A 24,684-nucleotide genomic window follows, 5' to 3' on the forward strand; every position below is an offset into this window, starting at 1 on the left:
AAAGTACACAGCAGATGGTGTTAAGGGTATTGTCGTTAACGTCTCGGAGAATAAATTAGGACCACAACCATATCGATTGTTCAATGAGAATTTAAGGAAGAATAGTTTATAAAATTCTGAACGACAGCTGTGAAAGTGGAGTATCATTATCCGAGAAAGGGTTTGTAGCCTCTCCAATTACAGTTCGTTTTAGTTCGGCTCCATCCAGCTCGGATACAGTTATTCAGTATTAGGTGGGAGAACCTGTAAACTCAGAAATGAGTCGATCATCTCTCGGAAGACATGTCGTTCCTAACGAATTGAGGGATATATTGGTTGAGTTTATTGTTAACTACGTACAAGAACAACCCGTTGATTTGATGGACTATGCGGTTGATTTTTTTACCAAGCTTCGAGACAAGCGTCACACTACAGTTATTCCTGGTGTAAGGATTGGTAGTGCTCTTACTTCTCCTCAAGGGTATACAGACTCCGAAGAAGAAGATGGTAATAAAACAGTTGATTTTACAATCAAACTGGGTCATTGTTTTCTGAAGGTTTAGTAGAGTAGGTCGTTAATTTTCATTGTCCTGTTCTTTTCTTTCTAGAGCCTCCGGTTGCTCGTTTTGCTACACGAAGAAAGTCTGTGTTTGCGGAAACATACGATCCCGAAGAAGATGACGAGGAAGCCCAAAAAGTGAGTGTTTTTGCTATATCACCTATGTGTATCTTTATTGTTAATGTTCACATATATGCTGATCATTATATTATTATTAAATTTTCAGGCTGTGTATCCCAAATCGGATGAACAACGTCTAAGGCTTGCCGATGCCGTAAAAAATATATTACTCTTCCGAGAACTAGACGAGGTAACAATTTCTTGGTTCCTTGATACCTATCTTTAAATATTATTTAACAATAGAATTAACTTTAATAATATTTAACAATTGCATGGAAAGACTGCTCTGTGAGTGAATGAAATCCGTCTTATGGGATATCCTTCTTATTTTATATTACATTTAAATGTTGCACCTTCTATCTAGAACTAATTAATGGTAAAGTTATTTGCTAACTTTTGCCCCATTGATATTTGCTAAAAGATGCCATTTTGGCATCGGCTACGTGAAAATCTGATGCCTTGTGATATGAGTGGTGTTTGCAGACGAAAATGGATATGAACGGACAATGATAATACTTAACAAAGTAATTCCGGAGACCTCTTGTTACATACTTGATATGTGGATATATTACATGCAATAAGCCATCCTTGATATTAAAATGCTAATTATAAAATACGTGGTAAATGTGAGGAAAGAGGCAGAAGTGAAGCTATGAATATAGATAAAAATCTAGGAATTCAATGAGCATTAATAATCCGCGCCCGCTCTTTTTAAATCACATGGATCTAATTTCAACCAATGGCATGTATTGAAAGAAAACGTGTTTCTTTTGTCAACCGTACATCAACCATGCACGTATTTAGCTAGTAACCAGCCGAGACCGAATTTTCAGCAACACCTTTAACGTTATTTCAACTTTAAGTCTAGCTTACGTGTTTCTTGGACCATTTCATGGCGCAACGGTCGCGGCGCCGTAAGATATTGCTGGTAGTTTCAAACAGATCTGTATCTAAATGATTACCCTGAGAACCACCAAAAAGGTGTGTGGCAGGTAGTGCAAGCGCCAGGTGGTATTTGTCAGAGATAAGGAAGGGTATGGGAAAGGAAGGGAAAAAAATTTTCCTTGAAACCTCATATAGGGTACAAATATATACTTGCTGGAGGAAGACCTAATTCATAAAAATTGTTGATTTCATCCAATAAAATAATCATTTGTTATAAAAATGAACCACAACCATTTATGCAGCAGACCTCCACCTCACCAAGACAAGTCATGCAGAAGGGGAAAGTTCTATTAATTCACAGACATGCAACTCGTGGTTTTCACCCTCAAAGCCACAAGTAGAAAATGTGACACCTACTGTTGGCAGCGGCTTGTGTGAGGCATCACCCTCACAGAGAGGGATGGAAGGGAAAGCTTGAAAGCAAAACAAAAAAAGGGTGCGGAATGCTGCAATTGACACTGCGTTAATTATATGACAGTCCCATGTAGATTTATATTTATTTTAAATATCTTTTGAAATTTGTGATGAGTGCCAAGCATAGAATAATTTTTGCTGCATTATAATATTTTCTTACCTTCAAAGCACTGATTAAAACCGAGGAAATAAAGTCAGAATGTATTTTCTATGTCTACATAATACCCCACAAGCCACTGCAAGAGCGTGTGGCGGGGGGTGTTAGGTCACCAACGGTAAAGAGGAACAATACCACTTGCAAAACAACAACATGGAAAATTACACCCTCAGCAGCGCCCACACTCATGCAAAAATCCCTTCATCCAACACTCATGCAAACACGTGTACCATAAACCAACAAACAACTGAACCCCAGGATTCAGCACAAAAGCCATCGAACAACATACAAGCCAGGACACAACAAGCAAGAATGCAAAACTCCACCCCCACATGAACATGCAACACAGAACACTTTACCCCCCGAGGGGACTGTGAAAGGCAGGAAATGTGACCCAAGGTAGCAGGAAATTCCCCCCGCAGAGAGGGACAAGGGATTGAAAGAGAGACTTAAAAATAGATGAACGGAACACTAATGAGGTCATTCGGAAAGAATGAGTTATGATAACAAAACACTGAGGTTAGTGAAAGAGCATGCATTTAAGTCAAACTAATTATTCCCTAGACGCTGAGGGTGGCAAGTGGAATTTTTGCTATCTATAACCCTGCAGTTGCTATCCTGTATTGTCCGTGGGAAGGAGGAGTCCTTGAGTCGGCTAGTTCTGGCATCTATTTCCCAAATTTTATATGCATGATCCCAGCAGCCAATGTATGTAGGAGTTCGAATAATTCGCGAGACCTCGTTGCTGAAACTTGCAGATCTGAATTTATTTAATAGTTTCAATCTTGCATTGAATCGTCTCTCTTCTAATGATTCCCACCCCAACTCCGTAAGCATTTCGGTGACGCTTTTTATTTTATCGTAAGAATTTTTAACGAAATGGGCTGCCGGGCATTATTGAACCTTCTCAATTTCCCAAATGAGGCCTTTTTCACTCGGATCCCATATGCTACATGCATATTCTAAGTGAGACCTTACAAGAGTGTGGTAGCAATGTTCCTTGACCTTTGAGTTACTTTTGCCGACATTGCGTCTAATAAATCCCAATTTTTTATATGCTTGACCGTAGACTTTACGTATGTGAGTCCCCCATTTTGAGCTTAGTTGGCTTGTGTTCTCCAAAAAAGTCTAAACAAGGCAATTAATTATGCTGCAGCCATTAGAGGAACTGCATACTAAAATACTAGAATAGAACACTGGGCTCCACGTATGTAATGAGTTATTAAGAAAATAGAAACCTTTGAATAAATGCCTAAAATATAGACTTCATTTCATTATAATATTATATTGCTACTGAATGAAATGATTTTGGTAATAAAATGATATTGGTAATATGTAATATAATTTTAATTTTTCATACTTCTGGAACATTTCATTCAACTTGGTACCATAGGATAATGAAAAAAAAATGTTTTAACATAAAAAACATTGCCGAACAGACTTTGCAGATAATACAAAAATGATACATAGACATATCACAGGCATAATAATTTGCAACTTATAGAGATATGAACCCTATTAGCTTTTATGGAGCAGCATTTTATTAAATTAATTTTTAAAAGCATACGTTAGTTTCATTTGAACGAAGGGTAATCACATGGATCTGGACTGGAAGTTTCCAATGAAATTTGCATTTAAAACCACATTTTGCTATAGTAAATAGTCAATAATGCCATATGATGCTCCTTAAAGGTTACAATCTCGATGTCATGGAATGGGAGGAAAGGGAATTGTTAGTAGTAGTCCAAAGGAGGTAGGAAAGTTGGATACAGAGGATTTTGATTGGTGATGGTTTGTTGAAGACTACTGTGATAGTGTGTGGAGAGTGCTAGGGAAGGGGAGGAAAAGGATAGGCATGTTGGACATTATGAAGGAAGGAAGTTGCAGAATTGAAGAGGGGCATATTACGTAGTCTGATTGCAGGTTTTTTGTTTTGTTAGTAAAGGCAGGGAAATGTTTAATTGTACATCCACAGCCAATCTTAATGATAGAATACCAATAATAGCAATGCCATATTAGATAGCATGTAGCATTACATATTTCGGGGTATGGTAGAACTTAGGTGACCATCCCACCACTGATAGTGATTTGTTGGCTGCTGGTGCATGGATGAGATGGAGTAGAATAAGATAATCACCAGGGTTGTGAAAGGATGGAACATTAAGTATTAGTAGTTTTAGGGGGAGCATCACCTATTTCCTTAGTAATTCTAGCTATCAACATTTAGTAGTAGGTGAGATGACCGTCAGCTGGGGTCATTAGCTCCATTAGGGATAGCCAGGAAAGGATGAAGGGTGAAAATAAACCTGGTGTCGATTAGCCCACTCTTTACGAAAGGTGCCTCAGGGTCTGCAGCTTAATGTCGTTTCGGGCAGATGGGGCACTCCCTGAAAGTGCCCTCTACAAAGCATCTCAAGTAGGGATCAGGATACCACTGAAAAAAATTGCCCCATCAGGATTCAAACCAGGGTCCTCTGGGTGGGAAGCCAGTATGTTAGCCACCGCACCATTTGGATACTCATGGATCATTAAAATCTGCTCATATCAACTAGGGTGTTAAAGAAGTACCAGGTATGTGGGCTTTCAGAATTGATAAGGGAATAAATGATGCTCCAGACCACCAAAAGGCTCACTTAGTTGGCATGGGATTGACCCAAGCTATATGATGTAAAAAGGTTCTCAGGAGATAGCAACCTTGCAACAGATATGGTCAATATGGAATTCTCAGTCCAAATATTCATCAATATGAACCCACAGGAACTTCGAAACAGTGGATCCTTCTTATTGTTTGTCATGAATTTTCAAGAGGTCTAGACAATAGCCCCTTATGAAATGGGAAGAAATAAGTGTTTATTTTTTCTTGGTTGTTAATTAGAGTGGAACCTTGCTTAATAAGCACCTCACAGAATAAGTAATTCTCATAACAAGAAAGTTATATTTCCAAAAAAGACTTAATCAATGAGTGATGTTTCATGTGATGAGGTGAGGGTATCTCCTTTTGATTGTATACCTGCTGCATGTCTGTGTGTAGCCCATATACCGCTAGTATCTGAATATTGCTTTTTATCACACATTTTTCCAAACCTGTGTTCAGAAATATTATTTTAGAGTTTTTAATGCGAAGAGTGATGACCCTTGATAATTTATCTGCAAAGAAAAGGCTGCAAGAAGACAGCCATAATAGAATTAAAATAACTGTAAAAGTGAAAAGGAAAATCATTGAAAAGTAAGGACTAGGTGTGAGCATGGCAGATATGGCACTCTCATACAATTGGTCTACGTCAACCATTTGAACTATCCTCTAGAACAAGGACAAGATCAAGGAGGTAGATGCTTTATATTGGGCTGAAAAGAATATATATGCAATAATTACATATTTTCAATGATGTTGTGAGGTTGCTTCATGTATGAATTAATGAAAAGCAATTGCAAGGAGACACTATTAATGAGAGTATCATTTGTGAGAAGTCATTAGTTTTGCCGATCTCATTAAGAAAACGCCAGGATCATTAATGACTGCAGAAGAAGTATTTAAGCATCCAATGTTGTGAAGCATGTTGAAGCAGCAAGCTTGGGCACATAGGCAGCAGAGAACTTCATTGGGGACTTCAAGAAGCTCTTAGATTCTAAGGCAAACTGGTGCGACTTATTTTTAATTGTGATGAAATGAGTCTCTTCTGGAAAAAGAACACTGAAACAAACCTATGTAACAGCAGAGGAGAATGAAAGAAGCAGCAAAGCATTTCCTGGCCACAAGTCTATGGGAGATCATGTTACACTTCTATTTAATGCCAATGCAAGCAGTGATTTCAAAATTAAACTGCTGTTTGTTCACCACTCAGAAATTCTGTGAGCCTTCAATGAAGTGTTAAGTGCAGAAGAGAAGGTTGATAGTGATTTGTTTCCTGCAAATTGAATCTGCATTTCAGGTTGGTTCATTGAAGATTCAAATATTCTGGGATTTCTTCCATATGTATCCATTTTCTAGGACAGCGGTTTCTTTGCTGGTGTAGTCTGCATCTTCAGGTAATTAACATGGGAGGAATCCCAGAAGATTTGAATCCTCATTTGCCACACTTCGCAGAAGCCTTCACTGCAAAAATCGTTTTGCTTAGGGAGTGGTTCACATTATAAGTAAGATTCTGGAACATATTATGCTCATTAAGTGAGGTTCCACCGTACATTGTTTGTGGAATACCTGGGGAAACTATTGAATCAGTGTCATATTGAAGGAGGATAAATATTTTCATTGTTATTGTGACATAAATTTAGATTTGTTTTTTCTGCATTTATTGTAAAATCACCCAAACTATAAAGTGATGGAAGGTGATTTGTGTATAAGAGAAATAGTATGGGACTTAATATTGAGGCTCATACCACATAGGGTCGCATATTGAAAGTTGACTTCACCTTCGTTTGCTGTGATCATGCCAAAACCTCTGGACAAGCCATCCTTCCTGCTATTAGTGGAAAAAGCCTTCTTTGCCTCTCATGGCTGGCTTCCTTTGTTTAGCTGCTAAATCACAGTAAGCTCTGGGCTGACCTTTGTTTACAGATTCCTTTTCCTTTGGATATATTATAAAAAATGGTAGATAATGATCATTTGTGACTTTAATGATGAATTCATCTATTGGATATTTGATGATCCATACAATATATGATTCCTCGATGTATAAGGGTTGCGCAAAACCCTATTGAGTGTTATTTGGACAGTGGTTTCTTCAAAAGATTTCGTTCTTCGAAGAAGACACTGGCGGAAATTATTTTACCCATGCATCCTCTGGCAAATGTCAACAATCGAAGTTCGCCAATTCCACCCCTGATGAAACTTTCAGCTGTCCTGAAATTCTTTGCTCCCCTCAGCTTTCAGGTAAGTTACTTTTGTCATAAATGAAGTGTTGTTTCTTGCACTCTCATTGATAAAAGTTTTTCATGATAATACTGCTGTGGAAATGAGTAAAAAAAACAATTTTCAGAGACCATTGAAATTCTTTTCACTGTAGTTAAAAGATTCTAACATAAGGCAATACTGTTTAAGTTTTATCCATGGCATTTTTTGTATTCTCTGTGAATACTGTTTTATATTTGGGCTTGGTTTTTAGTTGGTAACATTTACTCAATGGCGGCATGTATAGCCATAATGTATTTTTTGGTATTTTAGTTCTTGATTCCTTGACAAACATGTGTTGCAAATTGAATAGAATATTATAAAACCTCCCCATTGTGAGTTTTTTTACAATGTAATCTTTTTCACTCTTAACAGATAAAATGCGCCAACTTGCTGACTTTGCTGCTGATAACTGTCTCCCACATCTTAAAGGTTGGTGACTGAAAAAGTAGTTGCAAGCAAATATCTACTTCATAATTTTCAGGCAATGCAAGCAAACCTGAAGAGGATAAACTAGAAACAGGGTTGATTGGTTGACCATGTGTGGTTGTACAGTAAGAGTAAGGGATGGTTCTTCATCAATGTCCAGTAATGTATGAATTTATTCCAGTAGTTATGATAATTATTTTGAATTTTTGCTTCACTTAACAAGTTATGTGCCAATCCAAGGTGAATGATCAACATATATGACAGCACGCTAAATCTGTTCGACTTTATAAATAATTCATTTTAATTGATACTAACTCAAAATTTGAAACAACAGTGGCTCAATAATTTCCTATATTTAACATTGCCGTGCATTTGAATTTGTAGCCAGTGAAGCAGTAGATATTCCTCATGTTATCACTTGTGGCTGATCCCTCATTGGTTAGTATAGCAGCACTTTTCATTTTATTTGGAATTTATTAGCTTAACTGTATTAATTTTAAAATTTGGTTATTAGGATGATAGTATGCATGTACCCATCAGTACTTGTACTGTTATGTACATGAGGTGCTTTGGCTATGCTTTCCCATATTCATGGCTTAAAAATAATTAGCATTTTGGCTAACTAAATAAGTTTCATATTATTTTATTGAAAAAATACATTTTTTACTTGTGATGAGTATTTATTCATTAAATTAAAACCATAAAATTTAGGCCGTAAAATTGAAGCTTTTGATTATATAGTTCAATAAAATCAGGGAAGAAATTGCATCCTTATTATGCCATTTCAAATGTAATCAGTTGGGAATTGTTCATTAGTATGTAGACATTTCATGTTGTGTAGTAAAATTGTAATAAGGTTTTCACTGTTTTACAAGTGGCATGTTTTTGCAATTACCAAACTATCACCTGGTAGGTTCATAGAATAGCTCTATAATAAAGTACAATTTTTAATTTAAAATAATCCTTTTTTTTCAACTTACAAATGCCTTTACCTTCATATTGACATTTTTGTATTTTTGTTTCTTGGCTGTTACCAAAATTAATGATTTCAGGTGGTGGTTGGGCCACCGTGAATCCATGGAAATTATGGACATCGAGCAAAGGTGGAAAATTAAAGGATTGCTTCTGGGAGATAGTGGTTATCCACTATTCCCATATACATATCCACCAATCAGAAATCTTATGACTGGTTCTGAAAGGCGGTGAGTTCAAAGTGAAATATGAAGAAACTAAGATAGAGGATGGTATGTATTTTGAAATACTCTTTTGGAATTCTAGTTGACACTTAAGTAAATAATACTATCTGCTGCATAACATAATAGGGGATTAAAAAAATTGAATTATTCTATTCTGTTGAATCCTTAATTTAGATGAATTAAATTTGCTGTAGTTACAATGGTATTAATGATAGTATGACTGTTCTTTTAGGTACAACTCTTTGAACATCAAGACCAGGACTATCATTGAAAGTGTTTTTGGAATATGGAAGCAGAAATTTGCTGTCTCTGGCATAATTTCATGGCATTTACTCAACATATTTAAATAAGTAACTTAGTAATTCCGCACTCATTTTATTAAAACTCAACCTAGACTTTGATGTTGGATGTCAACGTGAGGTGGCACAACAGAGACCAAATTTGTACATATACCTTCAGGGTGGGGAGAGGGGGTAGAAAAGGTTAAAATGATGATGGGAGGAAAACGGAATTACAGATATATGCGTCAATTTTTGGCTCTTGATGAGGGTTTGTTAGGAGGGACATACCCCTTGTGGGAAGCACTTGAAATCCCTCTATGCGAAGCACATTGTCAAATGTGATCACAAAAGTGACTTTGGGATAAAGGCCATTGCCTTGTTGCTTTGGAGCAATCAAAAATTTTAAAAATGTGTCTCTTGCAAGGATTAACTTGGTAATGAATTTTCTATCCCTCTTTCCTAGATGCACCACCCTTTCATGTCCAGTGCTCCCCACAAGGGGTATTCCCCTCCCAAAGAAACCCTCATTAACAGCCTACGATTGACACCAAAATCTGTGCCTCCCTTTCCAACTATATTTTAACCTTGTTTACACCTCCACCCTTCCTTCTCCTATTCTGGCCATCTCCCCTGCTCCTCCACTCTGAAGGTAATTATACAAAGTTTGCTTCAGTGAGAACCACCTGATGATGTTCTATGTCAAAACCTAGGTTTTGTTTTGGTTAGGTATGTCTGGAATTACGAATTTTCTGATTTAAATGTGGAAGCATAAGTTTCAATGTCTTAGTGAAGCTCAGGACAAAGCTAACAACTGCCCAGCAGGTCATCATTGCCAGTGCAGTTCTCCACAATGTGGCCTGATATCCAGAATGAGCCAGTTCTAAAGATTGATGACAAATACCTTGGTATTCAAGAAGTTTCCCTTGATGTGTGTTATGGCTCCAACTATGACTCCTGACTAGTCACAGATCAACACTCAAATGCTAATTAAATGGACATAAATATTCAAGGCCTTCAATATTAATATGATCAGATTGTACTTCTTGTGAGTGAACATGAACCTGTGAACCTTGATCAATGTAAACACTGTTATATTGAAAATTCAGTTTTCCTATTCCTACAGATCTTGATCAAATTCTGCAAATATTGCGAAAAGTCAGCTTGAAAGATTCAGCTCTATTTTATGGCATTCCTATTTCAGTTGTGAAAAATGTCAAATTATATATTCTTCACCCTCTGGTTCATTTCATTAATGAAACCCATGTCTCTGATTTTTTCTCTAGCACGCTGAAGTCCCAACCTATAACAGAACTGGTAATTAACTTGATCTAGGTCATTTTAGACCTACCCCTTTTCTTTCTATTTTCCCAAGTTATTCGAAACGGCATATATCACTAATTCCTATCTTTCATTGGTGGTTAAACTTTATTATATTATCCTTACAATTTGGGTTTACTAAGGAGAATGGCACTGAAGGTGCTATTTACAAAGTTGTTGAACCTATAATAAATGGACTTGACTGAATGGTAGATGCATTTGGAATGTCCTACTATTTGGGTAACACTTTCTATAATGTTAACAATCGAACCCTCTTTATATATTTTGCCCCTTCTGGCTTATCGTGCTCCGCTATCAACTGGTTAAGAGATTTTTTGATGAAAGGAATGAAATTCCTGCTTAAGTGCTCCATAAGGCTCAGACCCATACCCAAAACCATTCCTATGAAGGGAACCTTTACTAGGGCATAGGTGAGAATTGAAAAAGAATTTTTGTTTAAGAGTTTTAAGGCTCCCCTTTTCAAAGGAAGTCCACACAAAGAAAGCCTTCCTTCATTGTTAAAGAGGGCCTTCGTCTGTTGAGTACCATTGACTCCTTTGTGTTAACACTGCTACCACAGTAATGAAGTAAATTTTTCATCTGCTTAAATAGAGCCACAAACTGATGAAATAGCAGGTACCTAGATTGCGAAAGTTGAGAGGGATCCTAATCAAACTTGTCGCAGGGAACTTTGGCCCACTGGAAAAAAAACAATGCTGCGTTATCAATAGCAAAATTATAGACATGGATGTAGATCGATTGCCCCTATTAGCCGTTACAAGCATGTGACAAAGATGGAGAAAGTGCTGCTTCACTAAATTTGACTCCCTCTTATCTATAACTACTGTATATGTTTTTAATATTACAACATGAGGAGGTATCTTAAAGTTGCCAATATATTTTACAATGTTTTTTGACAATTTTATTTGACCAAGTGTATATAGGTAAATACGTATGTTCAAGGTGTTAAAGCCCTCTGTAATTTCATGGTTAAAAAAATACGTAAACCTGCTGAAATAATTGTTCAACGGACTTGGAAGCTATTGAGAAAATGATACAACATCAAAACTAAAAGGTAGAGAGTATAGTTAAAGAAAATGGCCAATGGTGGACCAAGGGATGTGCACAAGCCAATCAGAAAAGAAAATTAACGCTATGAATTTTTAATAAATATTAAACTATTGAATTTTCGACCATTTTGAGAGCTAAGAGTTAGAAAGAGCCTTTGTGGATGTGGATGAATTGTGTCCACCCTAAACCACAACACTAGTTGCCAAGGTGTGGTCTAAAATCTATAATTAAGTGCGCCACTCATCTTGCATCTATGGTGTGAATGTCAGTTTCCATAAATGCCTCCCTCTGGTGTTAGCGAAACAGTTGGGGAGTTTAATGCTACCATAAGTAGCAGCTTGAAATATCACCCACTGTTAGCATTAGCCAAGAGGGAGCTTCTTGATTTTTGAAAAAATGTGCTCTGCATATTTTAATTACTAATGAGTTCTTAGACAAGTGAGCTAGTTATGTTGTGATGTAAATAATTTGCAAATGTAGGAATGGAAAATTGTGTATGTTTGATTAAGGCTTGCTATATTAAGTTGAAAGCAAACTTTAATTAACCGGTGTGTTTGCTTGGTTGTGAATGAATGTGAATTAATTACCTTGCTAGTACATTTAAATTTGGGTTTTTATTAATGCTGACTATTTTTTATCTTGCTCTAGGAACAAATGCAGGAGGTTTTGGATGCAATGTTTGAGAGGAAGGTCAAGCCTGGGGAGTATGTCATCAAGCAAGGAGATGATGGGGACAACTTCTATGTAATAGAAAGGTAAGATCTGTTAACCCTTGCTAATCAAGACTATATGGGGTCAGAAGTGGTGCAGATTAGATGAAATCCAGTCTAGTTGGGGCAATGGGAATATAACTGGCATGGAATATTTCCCCTCCTTTTCTTTGATCATCGGTGAGAATCCATTTGAATCATTAGTCCCCCCAAATTAGAATAGATTTCAGTTAAATATGAAATAATATTCTAATTACATCACAACAATTATCTGTGTAATTGATCTCAAACTTGTGAAGTAATGGAAATGCTCACTTTGCTATTTGATATATATATATATATATATATATATATATATATATATATATATATATATATATATATATATATATATATATATAATATATATATATTAATTTGCTTATTTGATATATTTACATTAATTTAAGTAATTAACCGTTTTAAAACTTTCAAATATTAATGGCAGATTAGCTTCAGAATAAATGGTGTTAGTTTTCTTTTGTAATTTTTAGTTGTGATCACGGAACACATGGTCACTGCAGTTAATGGCGGTTGAAATGTTACCATAGCATAAACCCTACCCAAGAATAAAACCAATGGTGAATTCTTCAATGAAATAATGTAAGAAAATAAATGAAAATTTTTTCAATGGAGTATGATGAATTAATGTCTCCTTGCCCCTGGAATGGAAAAGACCGACCAATCCTTAACCAAACAGGGCTAGTGGGGACCAAAAGTACTCTTCGACCATTGGATCTGTAGGATCAGTAGCATAAACAGTGTTGGAACAGAAACCAATTCTAATGTTTGGAAAGCTGTTCTATTCATATACAAGGTTTAAAATGGAATATCAAACACATTAATTTCCTATACCAACACTACCATCAATGTGTATGTGTGTACCTTGACCAATAAGGACTGGAAAGTAGTCTTTGATATTCTGTGAAAAACCAGAAAGTAGAATAGATGGTAGAGATGTCAGCTCGGTTTTCATGAAAATGGCAAAGAATTAATGCTTACAGAGTTCTGTTGTTCTGTAATCGGTAATTTAGCACAAAAAGTGTTTGCAACAGTTTTTGTGCTAAATTGTTTGTATGATTATAAATATCGTATTTATTCAATTTATCCCTCGCTTGCTTGAATGATAGCCTCAATTCTTGGTGTGAAGCATTATCAGGCCCGTTTTAATGCTTTATGGCCCATATTGATGAATATTGTTTCAATAATGGCTGTCAATGATGCAACGTTTGGATGTCTGGACTTATTAGTGACCCTTTTGAGCATCATCCCTTGAGTGAGTTTTCCTCGCTGGTGTTGTAAAGCCATTGTCAGACTTTTCCAACTCATTATACTTGGTGAGGCATCTTAAACTGCTGATCTGGGGTACCCAACTGAATAAAATTCGAACATTTATGAAAATTTGAGAACCAAATAATTTCTGTTGCTGACTGACCAATGTGTACACTTTCAATAATTGCAGCTCTTTGGTTATACTCTGCACTTGTTCTCAGCATTGTGACCATTTTGAGGTTACGACTGATCAGCACGTACGTCAAACTTATTTTGGTGCCAATAGCGAGATCCGTAGTATAAAATTGTGAGAATTACAAGTTGAATTTTGTCCTGCCACACCCTGTACAAGCATGAACTTATAGTTCACTTCACTTTTTACATGATAAAATACATCATAATCTCGTCCAGATTTTTTAAGGAATTTAAATCATGGAAAATCAGATTAATTTATTCAAGTGACTCATATATTTAAATGTCTCTCTATTGCCCAAATTTTCTGGATTTGCTAAAAAGAGTTATTTATGCAGCAATAATTTTTGGACTATGAATGTATGTACTTTCTAGATCGCTGTGCTGAAACAATAATATCATCAATTGGAATATGATAACTCTCTTTTGTAGGACTTTTTCTTGTCTAGGATAAATTTCCTTCCTCAAGGTTGCATTATAAATTAATTGTATACGTCTCTTGATAGTCCTAATAATGATATCTATTTTTCTCTAATAGTGGGGTGTACATCACTTTTGTTGAATTACCGGGGGAGAAAGCCCCTAGACAAGTGCACAAATATGAAGGCTGTGGAAGTTTTGGAGAGCTTGCACTTATGTACAACATGCCCCGTGCTGCTACCATTCAAGCCGCTGAGGATGGGTCTCTGTGGGCGATGGACCGGTTGACCTTCCGTCGTATTTTGCTGAAGAGTGCCTTCCGTAAAAGGCGAATGTATGAGTCACTAATTGAGAGTGTACCAATGCTTAAGACTCTTGAGGTAAGCTCATGTGGAAATTATGTATTGAATTTTCTTGGAATGACGACTTATTATTTGTTAGGCTGGTACAATGTGATGTCATGCTTCTTATTTCTTGCTTTGTTATATTTGTTATTCCTGTTATGCAGTATTTGTCAGAAAAATTCAGTACTCTTACTTTTTGAGCATCCCTCATATTAAAAGTTTTCTTAAAATTATGAGTGGTGGTACCTCCTTTGGGTGGAGAGTTTCTGAAAACTGATGACTGCCAAAATTATTACATTAATATTAAACCCTGGAAACCTAATTCAGTGTTAAAATATCTTTTTTTTGTTATTTGAAAAGTTCTTATTGCTAATTTATGTTGTTTCTCTTTTCTAAAGCCCTATGAGCGAATGAACCTTGCAGATGCTCTTGTCCCTCGTTCATTCATGGATGGAGAGCGTATAATTGTTCAGGGAGACTCAGCAGATGGGATGTACTTTGTGAAAGAAGGGAAAGTGTGCATCACAATCAGCAATGATAATAAGGAAGAAGTTGAGGTAACATAATTGTTAAGTGTTGTTGACTGTGGCTCTTTAAGAACTGGAATAATGTATAAAATGGTCTGCAAAGTGTTAATTTACATTACGTGCGCACAGTCCATCATGATAATCTGGATTTTCAATGCTCTAAAAGAGAAATTTGTGTTGTTTGTATTCTATGATTATTTATGTGCCTAGTTTCTTTCATTGATATAAATTATTGTAGTGGAGAATTTAAATTAATACTGAATGGAGGGGGAGGAAGTGTGAAGGTTCTATTGGTCTCAGTGCTCAGTATTATCCTGATATGACATACTCCTATGCATATTGAGAGAGTTAAGCATTTTTGCTCAAACCAAAATCCTTGTAATGAGTGTTACTTGCTGATGGAAATATCAATATCCAAGATGTTTTTGAAATTTTGTAATGGTTTTTGGATCCAAATCTTTATCTGGTGTATGCAATGTTTGCTAAGATATATATATATTTATATCTTTCGTAGATTTTGAGAAGGCATTCAACTGAGTAAACTACAAATTTAATGAACAATTTGCAGAAGATAGGGATGAATGGCTTGAGTGGACCTTGTAAATGTATGAGGGTGCACAAGTGCAGATAGAAATTGCAGAGTTAGAATGGACAGTGTTAGGCAGGAAATTAGGACAATTATGTCTACTAATACCTGCTCTGTTCAATATTTATGCTGGGGAAATTGTACAATTGTGAAAGGAATGGGAAAGGCTGTATGTAATAATGACATTAGGTGGGGAACTCTACCAATCAGTTCGATTTGTAAATTTATAAAGCCTAATGTAGCTACGCCACCAGAAGGTCACATTGTGCTAAGTAATCATTACATTGAAGAATCAGTGTAATATAAGATGAGAATGAATCATATGAAAATGAAGGTATTCAGGTACTCCGGAAATAAGAAGACTTAAGGTAAACCTAAAATTAAGGGAACATGAACTTGAACATGTAGTACAGTTCACCTATTTAGAAAGTGTTTTGTAGGAAAATGGGCAGAATGATTGCGACAGTAATATAAGAATTGCATTAGGTAAAGAAGAATTTATTAAGAGATAAGAATGTGATGATTGGCACCTTGACGTAAAGATATATAAAGAAAAAAACTAGTTGAAACTTGAATATGATGATAGTTTTGTGTGGCTTGTAAACTTGTTCATTGAGGCTAAAGTATAAGCATAGATTGGAGGCTTTTGAGATCTGCATCTATGTAAAACTACCCTGTCATCAACCAAAATGGTATGTCACCGGGGTATGGAGAAGAATGGAAGAAATAAAATGGATGGAAAAGGAAACATTGGTAGTGGACGAGAGAAGGTTTTTCTGAGGAATATGAAGAAGGCAGACCAAGTGGGTGCAGGTGATGTAGAGAGACAATTTGATTCTGATGACTTTAATAGAGGAGAGAAATTTGAGGACTTGAGGTAGGGAGGTAAAAAGAAAAGGAATTATAATAATTTTAGGTAATATGTAGTATAGGGTGGAATTGTATTTTGTGTCATGTTAGTTAATGCGGATTGAAGAAGAGTGTAATGCTAGGGTCCTTCAAAAATGTACGATAACACAATAGACTGCTGCTAGTAAATAATACTGCATTTTCTCTTTTGGTGGGCATTTCTCTTAACGCCAATATGAAATTCCATGAGTTGGTATCTTCTACAAGTGACTTTTTTAATATAGTGTTGTTACTTCATAACCATAAGTTACCGTAGTATTGTTTTTGGATGACTACAGGCTGCCTGTGCATGAAAGGTTTATGATGTTAATTACATGATGCGTTGCAGGCTGCCAATTATACTTTGTGGTTTGAATTTTTTTTGCAGCTATAGTTTTAGATCAATAATCCTCTACTTAATTTCATTACTGTCATTTTGAGATGTGCTTGAGAGGATAATAATATATTCTCCAATGCACGCCTTGCTCTAATTGAACCTCCATTGTAAAAAGTTGTATTCAGATTTTCAGTTTAAGGCAATGGCTGCTGATTTAGATTAAGTTGTGATCCTAAGCATTTTTTTCTCTAGATAATTGTGTATAGTGTCCTAACATTTAATTTTTCCTCAGGTCCTTTGTATTTGTGATTTTTGTCACTGTGGGGAATATTTAATTTTATTCCTCTGCCATCTAATTAGTGAGTGGCTTTGTCTTCCTGTTGGGGAAGGTAACTTTGTCTCTCTCTCTCTGTCTTCTGATTAGAATGATGGCATTAAGAGGGAAGCTGGAGGCAGTTGTCAGTTAAATGTTATAGCTTAGATTGTTAAAGGCTGTTTGTAATTTAAACTGAGTTGATTGTTAGTTGGAAGTCCGAAACAATAAAACTTTCTAGCTCTTCATCATTCATTTTGATTTCTGAGATTTCATTTATGTGCATTTTTAGTTCAATGTTGTTTTGTATTTGTAAATTGTATGGTCTATTTTTCAGATTAGCAGAATTGAAAAGGGAGGATACTTTGGGGAGTTAGCTCTGGTCACTCACAAACCCAGGGCAGCCAGTGCTTATGCTTGTGGGAATATCAAACTAGCATGTAAGTATTTTAAAATTTTTTATTTAACCAATAGATCATTTTAAGAGTATTTGGCTTGTAACCAGACAATCATAGTTCAAATCCAAATGAGGCCCTCTGTTTACTCATAGCAACATGCAAAGCCGTACATTATTTTCAGGTACCAGAACTTCTCACGAAACTACGAGTAGCAATGGAAAAAAAACTAGCTACCCCACCTCCCTAAATTGACCCTTCTCTCTCACCTCAATTTCCTTCCCCTATTTTCTTCTCCTTCCCCTATCTGACATCCATATCTCCATTTTCCCTACTACAAGGTGTTTCAATCCTACTGAGAAAACTTGCCCTTAAGTCTACTCACGTCTACCATAGATAAAGTAATTGATCTGTCATCTATATGCCTGTTTAGGCCGATATTCCAACAGCATTGAAAATTGGTTTATGAATAATAAGTACAAGACCCTTAGCTCTTGGGCTCCTTTGATGAAGAAGATGAGAGCATTTGTACTTTAAAGGGACTTCCTGATTTAGTGTGTGTCTGTTTTTAAAACCTGCCCTGCATGGATCATTTATAGGCCAAAGGAAACAACTTTGTCTATGTGTACTAACTTTGAGGAAATTTTAGCTTGTTATAGTATTTAGAATATCCGTTGCCATAGTCCCTATTTTCTCCTTTTATGCAGCATGTGCATTACTGTCATAGGAACAAATTAACCTCGTACTCAAAGCCCTTGTTAAATTTTATGCCCAAGTATACAAAAAATAGCAATTATAATGTTTAATTTTGGACAGTCAATAAGCAATTTAACTTCAAAAGCAAAAATCCCTCTTGAAGTAAATAAATAGGAAAACTTTTAAAGCCTTCTGGTTGGCTGGCTGGCACTATCAAGATACCAAATTTCATCATAATCAAAGATTGTAAAGTAATTATTTCTGTTGTATTTCCATGGACTTGCATCGATTTAGCAGTTTTTTTGTCATGCTTTGCTTAGTGGAGAAGCCGATGTCATTACAGGAAAACAATGGCATTGGAGGTAACATTGTTGTAGCTTACAGTGTACCATTTCCATGCTTCTTAATTTTCTTGTATTGAGTATCATCCAAGTATGAAACTGTATTACTCCTGATGAGGTCAATGAATAAGGAATTTGCCTTTTATTTAAATCTAGAAATAAAATGAGCTTTATTCAGAGAAAAGATTTGAGCCCTGAATTCATGATCATTTTGAAGTATGAGTATAAAATAGATACCTTATATCTTGTGTGAAGTGAGTCATTAGGCATTGTCATTAATATGTATTTTCTAGGAAACTGGTTAATTCACCTGTAGAAAAAATTGCCTCGTTTTCAATGTTTCTTTATTTCTGTGCAGCATTTTGAATTCTGGTAAACAAAATGATTTCTGCTTATCCTGAATATACAACCAGGAAATCAGTTTCAGTAACAGTAAGGGCATTGCAATGTGGGTACTTGTTTATTTAGGTTGAATCTCTGCTTGCTAATTATTTCGAGGCTCTGCTTTTCTGTTATATTGCAACAGACTTCCTTCAAACATACTTTGGTTGGCATGCTTTTGCTAGAGGAATTCTTTTAATCACAGTTCCCACTTTATTTACCAACTCTTGTTCTCTGAATCACAGAGCTCACTTAGTCGATTGGTATGTTATTTTGGTGCAGTCAGTAGCAGCTCAGGCCCTAATTTCTCCTAGTGTCAGAAATTTTTGCAGGCATAATACTATATCATTAAGATCTGAATTGTAATAGATCTGGTTACATGCATTGTTCCATGAGAGTGAGCTTGGGCAAAATCTTGCCAATGATTCATAACTCGTGGTATCCAGAATACAGATATGTGCATCAATGTTTCCTTTCCATTGATAAGGTAAACCTTGCTCCTAGAAATTCAGATTTCGTAAATTCAAATAATTTATTAGAATAATGATTGGTTATAAATGACTAAATGTACTGATTATCACCATTGTATTTACACTTAGCACACCAAGCAAAAAAATATTATTTTGAAATCACTCACGGCAGGAGTACCCCAAAAATGATAGTTATTGATATTAAAATGCAATGCTTTGGAGAAATACGCATTCAAACTGTAGGCCAAGTTTGCCATTCCGTTGAAACATACCATATTTGACAGCATATAAGATGCACCCTAGGCGGTAGGGCACATACAACATCCATGGGAAAACATGGGTTATTTGATAGGATAATCTTTTGAAAATAAATCATTTCACTCAGTAAGAAGAGCACATGCTGTTTTATTATGATCAGTTCCGAGAAAATGTGGTCAGGTTCATTCCACATCTAGCTTTTACCTTTTTCCATATATCTGAAGTAAGCAAAACAGTATCCATGTCATATAAAAACGATGAGCTTAATAATAACATCAAATAATAATGATGTTCAAGATATTAGAAGCCCTTGGATTGGACTACAACAGCAGAAGAATTATCCATAACCTCGGCAAGAATCAGGTTAAAACAATGCAAATGAAAAATGGAAGAACAATAGAAGCCAAAATAAACAAAGAAGTAAGACAAGGATGCAACCTCTCGCCAGCAATATTCAAGGTATACCTGAAAGAGGCAATGGAAGAAAGGGTATCAAAGGAGTCAAGGTAAATGGAGAAGAAATCAATTCCCTCCAGTTTGTAGATGACATCGCAGCAGTGGCGGGAACCAGAGAAAGCCTGCAAGCAGCTCTAAGTGCTATGGACCAAGTATGGGGGATTATAATATGAACATCAACAAAAAAACTAAAATCCTTGTGTTTGGAAGAAAGAAGCTGAATGCCGGTATTATTACAATTCGAGGGGTGAAATTAGAGCAAGTGGAATCCTTCATCTACCTTGGCAGCAGCATAACATGGAGTGGAAGAAGTTTGACCAATTTCAAGCGAAGAGTAGCCCAAGCTGAGAACGCATTCATGAAGAAAAGGCAATTACTATGTTCGAAAAACCTATGGCTGGAAAAAAGGAAGCAATTTGTCAAGACTTTCGCGTGAATCATGGCACTATGGTTCCAAGACTTTGAACATTAGAAAAGTGGACCAATGAAGAATAGAAGCCTTTGAAATGTGGTGCTGGAGGAGAATGCTGAAGATTGAATGGACAGACAAAGTAAGGAACGAGGAAGTATATAGAAGAGCAGAAGAGGATAGGAATGCTCTACAGCAAAGAAGAAATAGATGGATTGGAGATGCTTTGATGCGCAATGGATTGATAAGGAATATATTAGAAGGAAAAATAGAATGGAAGATTCCACAGGGAAGAGTAAGAGACATGTACATAGGGCAAATTAAGAAGGATGTAAAACAGAGAAGGTATCAAGGATTGAGGGAAGTGACATAAAATAGAATAGAATGGAGGGCTGTAGTAAACCAATCCCAGGGTTGAAATACTGATTTTGATAAATAACAATCCAAATGGCAATATTATTCAATTGAATAATAAGTAAAGATAAGCAAATATATTTACCTAAATATAATGGGGCCTAAGTAGGTAGCACCAACCATCTGGGGTAAAAATAACATTCAGTGTTGGACCATAACCCATTGAGTTCAAATCCTCTCTTGTAAAAAACACCATAAACACAGCAATCAATCCAAAGGTCTGTTTGCTAGGTGTCGATAGAGTTAACCCTATAGTAAGCCTAGTGGGATATAAAATTCACACATCAGGGTATGCAGGACAATTCCTTTCCTTGTGCCAGATATGGTTTCCCAGGAAGATCTGGTGCACAAAAAATCACATAGCTAGGTTGGATCCGAGGGTTCCCTTAGAGGCATGCCCAGGAATTGAACCCAGGCCCTCTGGTCTGTAGTCCAACATTCTACCCCGAAACTACTGCATCCCCAGTTCATACATAATATAGGTGATTTTTTAACCTTAATTTGGGAAAAAAAGTTGTCTTAAATGCTGTCAGGTATGATAATTTTTATGTAATTTGAACCTCTCACCAAGTTCTTCTTTAATTTGTGGTTTAATAAATTCATTGTTTCACTAGGATTATTGTTGCTTGTTTTGTTTCAATTTTGGATGAAATGGTCTGTATTTATCTTATCTAGGTGATTAGTCTTTAATAAATGTGTATCAATTTTTGTTTCAGTTCTAGATGTGGAAGCATTTGAACGCCTGCTAGGCCCATGTATGCAGATAATGAAACGTAACATCGGCGACTATGAGGAGCAATTGGTTCGAATCTTTGGATCCAAGACAAATATCACAGATGTCCGATGAGGAATGAATTAAGTCAATAGTAAAAGAAAATGCAAAAAAATGTTCCTTTCTGGTAACAAAAAAATGAAAAATGCAAGGATAAAAAAATGTTATAAAAATATGTGTGTATGCGTAATATATCATGACATGTTTACCAATCGACAGGTATAAATTCCAAAAAGTACTTTTTCAGCTGGTGTGCGTATGTATGTTCATTTCTCAATAAGTCTTCTCTCTTTATTCTCCCTTTAAAGTCTCAATTTCCCAAACGATAGTCCTGCTCATCTATCATTTTGGGTTTGTATTTTAAAAGTATTTTGACAAAGTAATCAAATGTGGTGGACACTTGAGTTTAATACTTTTAAGTGGATCCTGACATTCCCATGATTGTTCATACCACCCTATTTTGGGTGCAAATATTTTTCCCATGTGAGTAATAAATGGACATCAGAAAAACTTAACTCTCCCCCAAGACGTTATAATTTGATGAAATTTAAATGGCGATCATGCTTAACCTAACTGCACACTTGTGAATAAGAGTAAGGGTGTGAGTCAAAATTACTTCCAGAATTGCTGTTCCTTAAGATATTTTTTTTCTGAAAAATTGAATCCACCTAAGTGTCTGTGGAGCCTTCTCCTTCTCTCAACTATATTCCTAACATGCTATCCCAGATGTCTATTTTCATACATCCCCTCTTTATCTGCTTATAACTTTGTATTCATTAGTACGGGTAAATGTAGCCATGAAAACCGTGAAAAATGATTGTGCTGCCATATGTTCTTTGGGATATGAATTTCTGCCAATTCTTATTTATTGTTAATGAAGTGTTCAAGTTTAAAAAAAAGAAAATGATCATTCATCACTGTTAAATGACGAGATTAATGCTTGCTACTCATCATATTCATTGTGGCTTTTTATATGACATTTTTGGTAAAATTTGAGGGCAATTTGCACAAATGCATTCATTTATTGTAGGTCTGTCTTACCATTTGTTACTGCCGCTATTGTCTTATTTTCTTTGGTAAATTTGAGACTTTATAAGCTTCATCTTGATGACAAACACGACGTTAGAACTTCTAATTGCCATATAAAAAATTGTGTGTATGAATTGACAAAATGAATGTTCTTGTGGTATGACTATTATGACAGTATAAATAATACAAAATGGTAGGTGTGAAATAACATACTAATACTCGATTCATTGCTTTGTTAGCATGAAATCTGATTAGTGCAAGCTAATTCACTTTGTTAATAGGAAAGCTGAATTTATTGTATTATTTCTGTTGCCAATAACACCTCATGTATTTTGTTATTAATTTGGTAGCATTGTGTGTACACTTGAATGGATATGTATTTAGAGTGGTAGGAGTACCTTTATGGTTTCATATGTCCCTTAGTCGTGTCACTCCCTTGCCCTCAAAAGACTGTTGCCAATAACACCTCATGTATTTTTTTAATTTCATAGTCTCATGCCCTTTGTCGGGTAAGCAGTTTAGAATGGTAGCAATACCTTTATGATTTTATATCGTCCATGGTAGTATCACTTCCTTGCCCTCAATATTTAACAGTGGCAGGCTGTTATTTTTGCCACTAATTGTACATTTTACCTTTGTGATTATTTGTGGCAGTAAACGTTGTATGTCTGTTATTTATGTGAATTCTCAGTCAAAATACTTTCTACTTCATGTGAGGTCCATCCCAATATGCCATTCTTGATGATTGTAGATGATGATGTTCTTTTTTTCTTAACTAACAATTTATTGAAAAAGTACATGCATAATTATCATGCTGCCACATTTCCAACTTTGAGGAATGTAGTTGCTAAACATCTGTGATGCAAACGACCATTACTAAAACTATCCTAAAAAAGTTATTATAAATTATTTTTAACATTTAAAAGAGTTACAGGGATGATAAACTTCTTAACAAAAATTAAATCAAGATTCTAGCATTAAGATAAATGACATTGGTCATTGCATATCTCTGAAGTTTCCCCACCTATTTTTATTTAAAATCTTGGTGCTGTTATGATTATTTATTCTTGATGAATAATTTTCTCCAGATTCAAACATTGGTGCTTTGAGAAGTCTGCACTCAGTTGTTTCTCTTTGTAACATATAATCTAATTTTGTGAGATGCACTTCACTTACATAGTTCCCTTGAAGAAATTGAAAAGAAGGCAATAAACATTTATTAAATGTTATGCTTTCAGTCATGGTGATATCAGCCATACTGAAGTCTTCTTTTGAGCTGGCCTCTAAATGTAACATTTAATAAATGATATGTTTTCATTCATGGTGAAATACTAAAGTTTATTTTGAGCTGGCCTCTCTTATTTACTGTTCCAATCTGTTATCTGTTTGTGTGATGTAATACTGTTTCTGTAATCATTATATTGTAAAAAAAAATTTTTTGCTCTGTCATTTAAGAAAAGCTATGCCTAACAGCTTCCTTGTGGAGGAAATGGGTTTAATGACTTGGTGTCTACTGTGGATGCAATAAGTTCATTCATTTCATAGAATTGGGTTTGTTAGGTAAATAAGGACATCTTTTTCAGTATGTATGGAGACTTATTGTATATGCTTCAAAACTTTTAATGTATTAAATATGTTGGAAATATTTGTTTTAAATTTTGATTGGCAAGTTTAAGGAATTCTTGGTCATCATGTTGATGAGATCATCAATGCCATCATCAATGCCATCAACTTGATGAGAGTAAACATAACAGTTTCAGGTTTAACTTTGTTGAATTCCTTCAGTATGAGGGTAGAAAGAAACAACACTTCCACCATAAAGATTTAATTATTTTGCCACCATAAAGATTTTAAAATTTTGCCACCATGGTTTTGATGTTGCACAGCATTGAAAACATGGTCGTGAAATATTAAATCTTTTTTGATCAGAGTATTTTAATAGATGCTATTACAATTGATCATAAGATCATTGACATCTTAATATTTACTGGGAGGAGTGTTCTGTTGCAGAATTGTCTGAAATGAATAGCCTTGGTGGTAATAAATGATTTCAGTAATTATGCCACCTAGCATTATATG

At 35.5% G+C, this 24,684-nt stretch overlaps 1 protein-coding gene and 1 long non-coding RNA gene across 2 annotated transcripts; both read left to right on the plus strand.

Annotated features, from left to right (window-relative positions):
- Pka-R2 (cAMP-dependent protein kinase type II regulatory subunit) lies at nt 1–24,250 on the plus strand. Its single transcript, XM_071598433.1, has 8 exons — nt 1–486; nt 588–676; nt 765–848; nt 12,005–12,111; nt 14,108–14,369; nt 14,732–14,890; nt 17,322–17,424; nt 21,521–24,250. Exons 1-8 carry the CDS (start codon nt 258–260, stop codon nt 21,649–21,651), a joined length of 1,164 nt encoding a protein of 387 aa, XP_071454534.1. The 5' UTR covers nt 1–257; the 3' UTR covers nt 21,652–24,250.
- LOC139698327 (uncharacterized) lies at nt 7,388–9,106 on the plus strand. Its single transcript, XR_011702891.1, has 3 exons — nt 7,388–7,494; nt 8,544–8,735; nt 8,920–9,106. It is a non-coding gene; the product is annotated as an uncharacterized lncRNA (long non-coding RNA).
- Nucleotides 24,251–24,684: the final 434 nt, after the last annotated feature.

This window comes from Hetaerina americana, unplaced genomic scaffold, assembly GCF_022747635.1.
Source record: "Hetaerina americana unplaced genomic scaffold, ioHetAmer1.1.p SCAF_10, whole genome shotgun sequence".
In the NCBI taxonomy this organism is placed as follows: Eukaryota; Metazoa; Arthropoda; class Insecta; order Odonata; family Calopterygidae; genus Hetaerina; species Hetaerina americana.